The sequence below is a fragment of the Silene latifolia genome, chromosome 3, assembly GCF_048544455.1.
Source record: "Silene latifolia isolate original U9 population chromosome 3, ASM4854445v1, whole genome shotgun sequence".
NCBI lineage: Eukaryota > Viridiplantae > Streptophyta > Magnoliopsida > Caryophyllales > Caryophyllaceae > Silene > Silene latifolia.
In genome coordinates this window covers 132620626-132632813 of record NC_133528.1, presented here as the reverse complement: position 1 = coordinate 132632813, position 12188 = coordinate 132620626, and the positions used below count along the sequence as shown (strand labels likewise).

Here is a 12188-nt window from a genome sequence, read left to right as displayed (position 1 = left end):
TGTCCAAAATACGTGTCCCAAAACATCAAATTATTGTTTCTTGGGACCACCTCCATCTTTGGCAGCATCACCCACGATCTTTCAACCTCTTCTGATTGTCATGCGTGTGTAGCATTGGTTGTACTTGGGATCCTCATGAAAGGTTTAGGTTCAATTGTGGACTCATTTGGGTAGAAGATATCGAAATATACATTATGTCACCACGTTAAGAGAACAATGTTACCATAATATAACTAGAAGAAGTGGTCACAAACAGTTGATAATTGGTTACATTTTATAGTAATACACAATTTTACTACATAATTTACCATGTTGATAGTTTCACTTTATATGTTATCATCCTCAGTAATATCTTCACTAATTTTAATAAATAAACTAGGTTATATCCACAAGTAGTAACATATATATCCTTTGTAACAGACTATGGAACCATCCCAATTTAGTAACAATTTCAAAGAAATTGGTCACAATATATACTCCACAAATACACTTCATAAGTAAAAATTGTCACCACATCGGTATAATATGTTACCCTATATGCATAAATAAAATACGGTCACAAAAAGTTGATAATTTGTTACATTTTATAATACTTTAAAACTTCCCATAACCGGTCACCTTGTTGACAGATTAATTCTGTATTTTACCATTCTTAGTTATATATTCATTAATAATGAGCAATGGAAATAAGCTATATCCATAAATAATGACAAAGTGTCCAACTCTATAAATATAATGAACCATTCTCAATAAACGAAACTGAAATGTAATATAATATGTTACCATTTAGTCAAACAGTGTTAACATTTCTAATACATATAAACTGCATTACACATCTTAAAATATGACCTTAAATTGCAATTATATGTCACCACATAACAGCCTAGCACACACAAAAAAGGATGTAATGGCCACTAGCACATAAAAACAAGGATAAAATGTAAACATCTTATGTTACCATCTCCCAAGGTCTGTAAGATTAATACATATTTCAGTCTGTTACATGTTTTCTTAATTGATCAATATGTTACCATCTCCCAAGGTCTGTAAGATCTCTAAAATTTGTTACAAAGTATTGTAATATATAAACAAGTGAACTTGATAGGGTGACATTGTTTTCTTTCTTTAATCAAAATTTCATAACAACTAAAAATGGGAACAATCTTTGAATTTGATAAAAAAAAATCGATACAAAGTTTAACAAATAATAACAACAATAGGAAAGAAAAACGAAACAAAAATTGTAACAATCAAAGTAATATTGGTAACAATTACCAAAAAAAGTTCAACAGTACCCATAAAAAGTGAATTACCGAAATTAAAAATGGAAAAATGAACTAAATTTGGTAATATCAAACTAAAAATGTAAAAAAAATCATTAACAATCACCAACAAAGATTCAACAATAGCAATGAAAAGTGAGTTTATGAAATTAAAAATTTATAATAGATTAAAAAATGAAAAATAGATCATTAACTTTTTTAAAATGAATAACAAGAGCTTCTTCATGGATAAATTACGGCCTCACACAAGCAACGATTGACCACCAAGCCCAGTATAAATTTGACATAATCACCATTGTTGTTAGGAGGTTTTTGGATGGTTAATTTTTTTTTTCTTTTAAAAATAGAAGGGAGATGAAAGTTGATGAATATTGATGAGTTTAAAAAAGAAGAAATGATGGTAAATGATGATGGTTTAAGAAAGAAATTTGGAGAAGGAAAAAAAAGTCTGGAAAATGAAAATGAAAGTATAGACGTGGAGGAAAGAGGAGCATTAAATGATTCTGCAAAAATCAATGATGATGACTTAAAATATAATAAAATTGTACTTAAGGACTGCCTACTCAATTATTTAATCAACCACTTACTTTTATTACCCGTATCATTTCCTTCTAATATGGTGGGTAGTTCCATCACAAATGAGAATTTGTGTTTAATTAAACAAGTAGTGTCATTACTCTAGCAGTCTAGACTCTAGTTCCATCACAAATGACGGGTAGTTCCATCACAAATGACAAATTTTTATTTAAGACGGTAATATTCATCTTAAGCTTTAACACAGGTCAAATATCATATCACTTGTAAACGTAGGACAAATATATTGTTTTTCCTTATGCATTTTTATACACAAGTGGTATATACCTAACCTGTCTGTTGCTTAAGACAGATAATGCCGTCTGGGAAACTTGGTTTTTTTTTGGACAGAAAAAGGGAGACTTGGTGACGGTGCAAAAAGGATGGTTTTGGAAAAGTCTTAGTCTGAACATAGCAGACAACTTGATGGCAATGTGGCAACACCTTCCTGTGGCCCATTTGTGGTGTTAATATGTAAACATCATTGTTGGTTATAAAAATCAATACTAAAAAATATCAACATCTACTTTGTGTTAAAACTTAAAACTGAAAAAAAAAATGGCTACTGGAATTGTACTCTGGAATTGTACTCACAGTTGCTGAAAAACTGTATGCAGCACTCCATAGCCAGGAATTGAGAGATGTGTGTTCCATGTTTGGGTAGGATGTGACCTCTTGACTAGTCCGATTACTCAATTGAATGAGATGAAGAGATTGCGCACTTGTCTAACACTGCCCGGAGGAAACCCTCTAGATTTGATCGAGTCAAATGTCCTTACAATTTGTTCACACCTAAAACGGTTGAGGTCGTTGGACCTGTGTAGAGTTTCCTTCAATATTTTACCTGATATTAATCTTTCTGGTAATTCAAAATTGACGGTTATCCCTAACTCGATTACCAAGCTTTACAATTTGCAAGTGCTGAATTTAGATTATACCTATGTACGAGAGTTGCCGTCAGAGATGAAGAAACTTGTCTCGAGAGCTTATGCATCAGCCATTGCCACAACCTGGAGTTGGTAAACAATGAAGAAGGCGCGACCATGAAGCAATGGAAATCCCTTCACTTGCTCTCTCACTTGAGGTTCAATTATCTCCCAAAGTTGATAATTCTGCCAAAGGAGCTGCAGTACTTGACCGCCCTTCAATCCTTGTCGATAGACGACTGTGAAAACTTGGAAGCACTGCCGGAATGGATCAACTGCCTCACATCCCTGCAAATACTGGACATCAAGAACTGCAATAAACTAAAATCATTGCCAGAAGCAATCACCCACTTGTCTACTCTGGAAATTCTTACCATTCATGACTGTGAAAACCTTAAACGAAGATGCCATCAACCAGATGGTGAAGATTGGCCAAAAATACGCCACATCCCTCGTCTTGATGTTAAGTGGAGTAAGTAATATGACTGAATGCAGAATTGCAGGTGCATGTCCTGTTCGCTTTGTAAAATTAATTGCAGATGCATGTCCTGTTCGCTTTGTAAAATTAACGGCATGTCACTTGAAAATGTTGCGAAATATGATGTAAATAGTTTTGTAAATTATCGCCAACATATGTCCTTCAGGGATTTTAAGTATGAATCTTTTTTTATGCTCGCTATTTTCAGGGATTTTAATTCAAAGACTTTGGGTTGTCAAACATAATTGATGAATTGATATGTCCATCAATTGAATTTATTACCTTCATGGTGGGTGAAGGGTGGTTAGTAGGTTGGCAACAGGTGGAGCCTCTGCTGGAAGGACGGAAGGGCGGGTGAGAGTCTCGGTACAGTGTTGTGTGAAAGCTGATGGGTAGGGATCTAAATTCTCTTATTACATTTCAGTTTGTCAGCGATCTAAATTTTCTTGTTATACATAATGCATAATTGGTGTGACGGAAAACATATCCGCGATTGCCTAGTCTCTCGAAGCCAAAAACAACCACAACTTATACACGCTGAGGCAAAGGGAGTATAAATTCTCACTTGAAAACTACTGATACTAAAAAACTTTAAAACAATCTTCTGTATGTGACATAGCACTAGAATTCCTACTAGGTACAATAACAACTAACCACATGAACCACAAAACAAGGAATCATTGATGTATATGCTCATGTACACATTCCACAAGCCTGGCCATGTAGCTCAGTCCTGACTTCCGAGACAATCAGGGCAATAAAACAAAAAACTGAGTATCGGGATCTCAAACACCTTGTCGAGATAGGATCTGTCAAAATCCTTTTCTACTTCGGTTACTGTGACTTGGACTAGCAGGACTTCGAGGATTCATGGAATCACTGAAACTATGAGCACGAGATGGACTACCTCGAACTCCATCAACCCGGTGAGGAGAACCGACTGTTCCTTCAGTTCCTCTAGAAATCTCCGCCTCCAAAACCTTGGCTTCTTCGGCTAACATTCCTAACTGAAAAATCAAACTTCCACTGTAAGTTCATCCGACATGCTAGATGCCAGCCATTGACGGCACAGGAGAGAAGAAATTACCCGAAGGTCATTTTGTCGGATATGATCCTCCAGAGCATCTATGGCAGGAGTAAGACTGCCACAATATAAGAACCAGTGAGCTTAAAAAGGAATAGCACTAAGGAGAGAAAATTACTCCCCCTATCTCATCCGCTTGTTTACTTGATATCAGTTTGATGCAAGCACGTGCAGTGGGGTAATGTTACATACGAGTACGTTAAAATGTAATGATGGAGGATCCAGCACGGCAGCACTTACATAGTTACATGGGTATAACTCAAGAAGGTGGAGTAAAAGTTTCATCTTAAAGCAAAAAAAAAAAAAAAGGAAACGTAAATAAAAAACTGAGAAAGACCAAAAGGAACGCGCAAACAGATGAGTGACATAGAGGGAATCAGAAATAAGCTAATGACGAGCATCTATTTGAGATACCAGGGAATCAGTCTACTAACCAGCACTCCATCAATTTGCACATTGAAGCCTGATATGTTGACGTATGATGAATGAAAGCGAGAGGATGTACCTTCCCATCCCTATAAATCCAAATCCAGACAAATGATTAAGGCGGCAATTATTATAAAATGGATTCTTCAGAATAAAAAGGCAATATAAATATGCAAGCAAAGGGAAAAAGCGTTGCGAATTAAGGATACAACAGTGTTCATCATTTGACCACCTAAGGTTATTGGAGATTGCTTGGTTATATGCAGCCTTTTCCTCTTCATAGATCACTTGTTGCAAGTCTGTGAATGAGGCCAAAGGTGAATCAAGCTTGAGAAGCAATGATGCTGGAAGAACTTGAAGAGGGATTTCCTTCCGGACGTATTCTGCACCACTGTCAACACAGGCAGTCGAGACAATTAGTAAAATAATACTCCCTCTGTCCCGGTCATTTGTTGTCCTTTTCCATTTTGGGGTGTCTCAGTCATTTGTTGTCCTTTCTATTTTAAGAATGAATTTGATGAGTAATTTGATCATTCACACTCAATTTATTCCACTTGTCATTTAGTAATTGGCCACCTCCCATTTCCTTGGTCTTTGTGCCAAAACCAAAGGACAACAAATGACCGGGACGGAGGGAGTAGCCATGAAAGAAGGTTTCTAACAAATCTCAATATTCAAGTACCTACAAGTGCAAGGCATAGTTTCAAATAGCGATATTGGTCACAATACCGATGATGGCCCATTGTTTTGTCCATTAGTTACTTCCATTTGGCCCTTAATTAGTCCATTTTTGTAACCAAACTATCACTTCGTAGTCTATTTTAAACTTAAATTACATAATAGTCATTTCGCTTTAGTTAATGTCTTTAACCTTATTATTTTTATAGGATTTCAATACCGCGTATATTTGTAATATTGTCTGTGTCGAGTTGGCGATAGAACGACAACCGAAGTGGGACATGTGCCCCAATGTCGGAACAAGGGTGAGCAATGTAAAGGCGCACAGGAAAACAGCAAGCAACCTGATAATATTTCACACCCAGACCAACAGGCAGTAGGACACATTGGGCGAACCGGCCTTAATGCTGGTTAGATGAAATTTTTAATTCATGGGTCACAGCTGGCATTGTGGATTTTCATTTTCATAGACTCTGTGCACCAAGATTTGGGTACTGGAGTTCTTTTCGGTAATAAAACCCACGACTCTTAAAGGGGAGAACAGCGGAGGAAAAAGGAAAACACAGAGCAGAGGCTTCATTTGTTCATTTTTACGAAAGAAAACAAGAGAGCGGCAGGGTAATATTAGGTACAATGGCACTTCTCTTCTCTCACTTTTAGATCAATATTATTAGGAGTAGAAAATAGTTTTGAGATTTTTTTTTTATAATCTACCATTTATCCGATACATCTCACGAGATCTCATATCAGAAGCCTTCGACAACTACACATCTCGGGCGGTACGAGACGTAAAGACCAAGATTCTTAAACCATGGTGCAAGGTGCCTCACAAATCCCATTGTTTTTCATACCATTTGTGATGATTGTTTTTGGTTTATCCTTGTGATTTGTCGGATATTAAAAACAATGAAAATATAAAGGAAGGGTAAGTACATACTCATTTATACCTCATGTCCAAATGAGAGCGGTGCATTGCTTCTTGCATACCATCAGACATATCCATCGGATCTACGTCAACAAAAGCATCGGCAGACTTCCCACCAATCCTACTAGTCCCCTGAAAGATGGCACTGATCAGAGTAAATAGACCACCCAAATTTCAGCATCTTCCATATGAATTGCGCAAAGCATAGACAAATGAAATGTGCAGGAAGTAGTGGCGGCCAACATATAAAATTCCACTCCATTTAAAAATAGTAACCAGTATTCTTTAGCCAACAACGAGGACAAAGAAAAGACATCGCTATTTGTTTCCAGACAACTTCAACTTTCTGTGCTAGTAATATCTCAACCCAATGTAGACAAACACTCTCAAGTTCCATTACCAAACTATTTTCAAATTTGTGATAAAGCTCAAACATCTTGAGCAAGCCCCAATTCCACAATTAAGTTCCTAAAACCATGGTTACTCAACCTTATGAACTCCATAAACAAGTTAAATTGAACAAATTTCTCACGTCAAGGTAACATAATCCTCATAACCACTAGGTGCACCAGAAAGACCCTCATTGTTGCTTGAACCACTGAATTTTATACTTTCGTCTTTAATTAGTAAAGATAAATCTGTTCTTAAAGTGCAGAATAAGTTTCTTATGCACATGTTCACTAACCAACTTTCATCTTCTTCATCATCATCTCATCATTACCTCGAAGTCTCCATAAATGCTCAAACTGACGTTTGCAGTTTTTCCATGCAATTGACACTTTAACTGAAAACCAAATTACTACGACTACGAGTACTTCATTAGAAAAAGGGCGAAGAGCCTTAGTTTTAAGAGCTCACTTTCCTTCGTTTCATTTCCTAGGCAATATCCTTTTGCCAAGAAATATCTTCTTTCCATTCACTATATATGCCAACGAGACCATAGTGGCGGCTTGCAAGCCAACGCCACGCCTCAGATGTATAATAGTTTGTTGACTTGTTCCTAAAATTTCAACACCTTACTCACTTCCAAAATATCTTCCTGTATTCTTTAGCCATATTGACTCTCAACGCTCCTGTCAACCAATTTTGCTAATTAATTTCCAAGACACTGTTCATTTGCCAAGAAACTATTTTTCTACCTTTGTGTAGGTGCACCAAATTAAATTCATTGTGGCTTGCAACACTTGAACTAAGATAACTGAATCATTGGGTAAAATGATCTCAAAAACTGCAGGGACATTAGCAAAATGACATGGTAGAGAAGTACCAGCAAAAAATCGTACAAGCAGTCGTGCTAAAGTGCTAAATAAAACTGTTTAAGCTTTAATGTTTCTGAAGGCTCCAACTAAGGGAAGTCTTTATTTCGTTTACGCCATCCAATTTATCCCAAATTCACGCCTGACGGATCTCCTCTAAAGTTTTAACACTTGCATTCCCAAGGAATCAAATTTGAAATCTCTAGTTAAGTTAAGTTGGAGCAACTCTTCATCAGTTCATGTGGTTTGTGGCTAACACACATCCCCTAATACAGCAAGAGGACGTTTCACTTTAATCTTACTTATTAGGGTATTAGACAGGTGCATGTGGCCAAAGAGCATAACAAACTCGACTACAAGCAACTGAGCAATTTAGTACTTTACAAACCATGGTTATTTAAGCTAGTTTATGGACAAACAACTTATATCCACATCTTAACAGTCATCCATCTACATTTGAGCACAATCACAAGTGAACTTTCCACAAAGGAGCTCAATAAAATAGAAAAACAGGATCAACATAGACTAAAATAGAAAAACAAGATCAACAAAGACTATGTAAGGCTCTAACTGCTTCATCTATTATAACAGGACTATCAGCTGTATTTTTATGACCACTGGAATTAAGTGACTAACCTTGAACACATTATTACGGGAATCACCCGTATCCAATTCAAGTATTTCAGCCTTCCCGGAGCCTAACCTTGTAGATACATCATCAGAACTCAAAGATGATTCAAGCTCTATAACAGTACTTCTTTTAGCAGAAGGTGGAGACAAAGGTCTTGACATGTAGCTCTGACTCCCATCCAAGGATTGGAAAGCAATTACTTGAATTCTTCCAACCTGAACGTTTGATGAACGATTATAAATGCTTCAATAAGAAAGAGGGTGAGCGGAGTCATATTTTAATTTGGCACAAACCTTGAATGCATCTTCATTAAAACATGAAAATATAAGTCCAATGAATCCAGAATCAAGAAGCTGATACATCCCCTGAGTACGAACATCTGCGCAGGGTAATAGTTCTAAATTTAAGAGGTGACAAAGACAAAGTGTGTGAGTGACCGCAACTCCTTACTTAATAGCATATTAGTTAATTCAGTTTAGACTTGAGCTACTTAGATCAGGTCAGATGTGGTAGCAGTTATCCAATGACCATATATATGCCTTTTTGCTACACTTTGAAGGAGTATGTGCCCACCCCTCAGTTAAAAAAAAAAAAAAAAAAAAAAAAAAAAAAAAAAAAAAAGGCAAGGTAAAAACAATGCGAACAAAATTAGATGATAGACCTTTATCTTAAAGAGTATACACTTGTGTCATTGTGTGTGTAATGAGGTGAAGTAGCACTTTTATTCGGGTTTAATGTAGCAGACGTTGGCTAGCCTAGTGCCCCTTGGTAACTTAATTTAAAACCCTGATAAACAACCACAATCTCAGACAATTTCCCCATGAGTACCTCTGAATCCCATCTCAAAGCTCTCCATGGTGGGCAAGTAAACAAGTGTGCCTACAAAAATGGTTGTAACTCACTATATGAACTCTTAAAATTCTGTTACTATGGGCCTTGATAGATTTCTCAATCACCAACACCAAAAATAATGTATGCTGAATCCCGTCACGTTTCCTAGTTCCTACAAGTAGGATAGACGACACCAGCATATGTCTACCTCTCCACAAGATAATATTCACAATGTTGTGACCTGTCATTTTGAAAGAAACTGGGAAGTGATGAAATCAAACAGGAATGTCCATCAGACACCGTGAGTCACTCTACGAATATGTTCTGGACTAAAGCGAGTTGGCGGTAGCATAGTACGCAGTGAGGAATTTCTAAGGTTAGGAAGACCTTTCCAAGTCCAAACTCACTTAGGTAACAATTACAAATCCCAAACAATACATTCAATTAAAACTCTTAAAATCAACCAATTTAACATACCAACCATCACAGATTGTATTCAGATGGAAATAAAGTAGTGGTTCAGACTCACCAACATGGGATGGCAAAACAGTTATATGCGGATGAGAATGGTACCATCCAATCACTCTAGTTCTTCTTCCAGTTGTAGTGCTCATCCTGTGCTGTTGAGTTAATTACACAAACCATTCTAGATCTTGTATAAAATAATACTATAATCAGAGTTCAGCCACACACTTGCATGTATAGGATCTATCCGGTTTCATCTCCAATCTCCAATTTTACCAATTCCATTACCGGAGATGCTTGTGTAATTAAATTTGAGTGGCACATAGTATAAAACTCTGATACGGAGTAACATCTAAAATTTCACTGACGACAACATTCCCATGTAATAGCAGCAATAAGTTGCATATTGACTCACACTCATCTCATTTATATTGCACTTGTTTGACTTTACAAGTCAACTGATGTCAACTTTGAACAATATTTCCTCCCAATACAGAATACCTCCAACTTTTTAAAATGACGATATAAATATAGACCGAAATGAGGAGGTAGCAATGCATATGCAGCTAAATTTAGCTATGCACACTCATCTAGACATTATGTCAAGTTCTCAACGATACTTAACAATTTAACATTCTACACTCTAAGGCTCCGAGTGGACTAAATTATTTTCCTTCATCAATCACCATTTGATACCCGTCCATAGTTGAAAAAAAAAATTGAATTCAGATGCTTTGAACCCTTCAATCAAGTGATAAGAGTACTAAATTAATTTTCCCTACATGTGCTTAAACACACAGAAAATGTAGTTTCCTCAGCCCTGCACACCCCTTTCTATACCCCCAATTCATACAAACTAATTAAGAAGAAAGAACACACATGCACACAAATAAAAGGATATTTCTGCCATAGCTGATGCTGCAGCCAATTGTTCAGGATTAGTCTCCACTCGATCTTTCCTCCTATCTGATCGAGTCTGTGGTGATGCACCCCATATCAATGCAGTGGATTTACCAGACTTCGAGCACTGCATTAAGTTATTACCATCAAGTAATCAAATCATAGAAAGTTTTTGTTTATATGATATGATGAAAAGAGGCCTTCAGCTAAACGGCATTATCAGAAGTGTGCTCTGATAGGCTTTCCCAAATTGCACCTCTTTCCACTCTACAAGTTTCAGTTCATATCAAAGCAGTTCCATATGACACTGATAGTGCCATTTAAGATAATCCTGCCTAAGCCTAATACAATCACCAAATTGTAATGATATGAAAAGACAGTCCTCGAGAACTATTCCCTTCTTCCCAATCATTTGTTTACCTTTGATTAAAATACCTCTCACAAAGAATAAAAAAAAAGTAAACAGATGACCGGGATGGTATAAATAACCCTCTTCTTTTACAAATATGCATGCACACTTCCAAATGCCTGTATAGAGACAACACTTAAACTAATCCAATTCAATTAAAAGTAACAGAAATGGACCAAATGAATTACTCCCTCCGTGGCTCTGTCCCAATCATTTGCTTATCTTTGATTAAAATACCCCTCAGAAAAAATAAAAAAGGCAAACAAATGAATGAGACGAAGGACGTTCTCCCCTTCTTCCCCAGAAACAGCTACCACATCACTATAATGAATAAATTACTTTCTTTTTTCACAAAGCTTACAACTTTGACTCAAATTTCTACTTAGTTCATTAAATATCAAATACCCATCAACCAAATCATAAAAACAAATTGATTATAACCCAAAAAATGTGCATCACATCACACGATAGTCAACGAAAGAAACACAAACATAAGATTAAGGACGTATTTTAATCAAAGGTAAATAAATGATCGAGGGAGGGAATGGTAAAAGAAAAGATAAAAGAATAGACCTCAATATCACCAAGAAGAAGACCCATAATCTCTTCAGTTTCAGTAGACAATGCGTGTGTAACACAAGTTAACCAAACTTCTTCCGACATTTTCACATTTGTCAATGACATTTTTTCTTAAATCAACTTAATTAATTACAATATGATGATTAAAGTTGCCAATTACACACAAGATTATTATCGAGATTTAGATCATATAGAAGTATTTGTTTGAAATTGTTGAAGATTTTTGGGGGTTTTTGAGAGAAAACAGTTGGAGAATTAGTCGGCAAATTTCGGACACCCGGGATGATTTGGATTTACACGGGAAAGTTTAAAGGAGTACAAAGTGGGTTGGCTAATCACAATGCCATTTATCGGAACTGGTTTTGGGTAAAACGGTTTTAGAGAAGGTAGTTAATAAAAGAAGTTAACCTCCATCAGTTAGTAAAAAATAAAAATAAATAAAAAAAAGTTATCGGAAGATGTTACACATACACAAGATGTATCCACAACTAATTACATCTCGACACATGGTAAACTAGAGTTAACCTCCATCAGTTATTTTAAGGTTAGGTTAGTAATAATCATTTTTTTCAAAGGATCCGTCTTTACGGTATGTTCGATTTGAAAAAAAAATATTGTTTTTTGAAGGGTTTTTTTTTGTCAAACACAACATTTAAAAAGAACGTTTTTCCAAATACCACCTTTAAAAAAAGTTTGTCAAACACAACCTTTAATATAATATTTTTTGTCAAACACGACATTTTC

The 12188-nt window shown here is 36.0% G+C and overlaps 1 protein-coding gene across 1 annotated transcript; it reads right to left on the bottom strand.

Annotated features, from left to right (window-relative positions):
• Positions 1-3812: 3812 nt before the first annotated feature.
• Positions 3813-11763, bottom strand: LOC141648071 (uncharacterized). Its single transcript, XM_074456525.1, has 10 exons — positions 11439-11763; positions 10458-10583; positions 9621-9708; positions 8554-8639; positions 8266-8475; positions 6396-6505; positions 5003-5161; positions 4779-4859; positions 4348-4402; positions 3813-4267 (listed from the first exon to the last, which is right to left on the bottom strand). Exons 1-10 carry the CDS (start codon positions 11547-11549, stop codon positions 4073-4075), a joined length of 1221 nt encoding a protein of 406 aa, XP_074312626.1. The 5' UTR covers positions 11550-11763; the 3' UTR covers positions 3813-4072.
• Between the last annotated feature and the right edge of the window lie 425 nt (positions 11764-12188).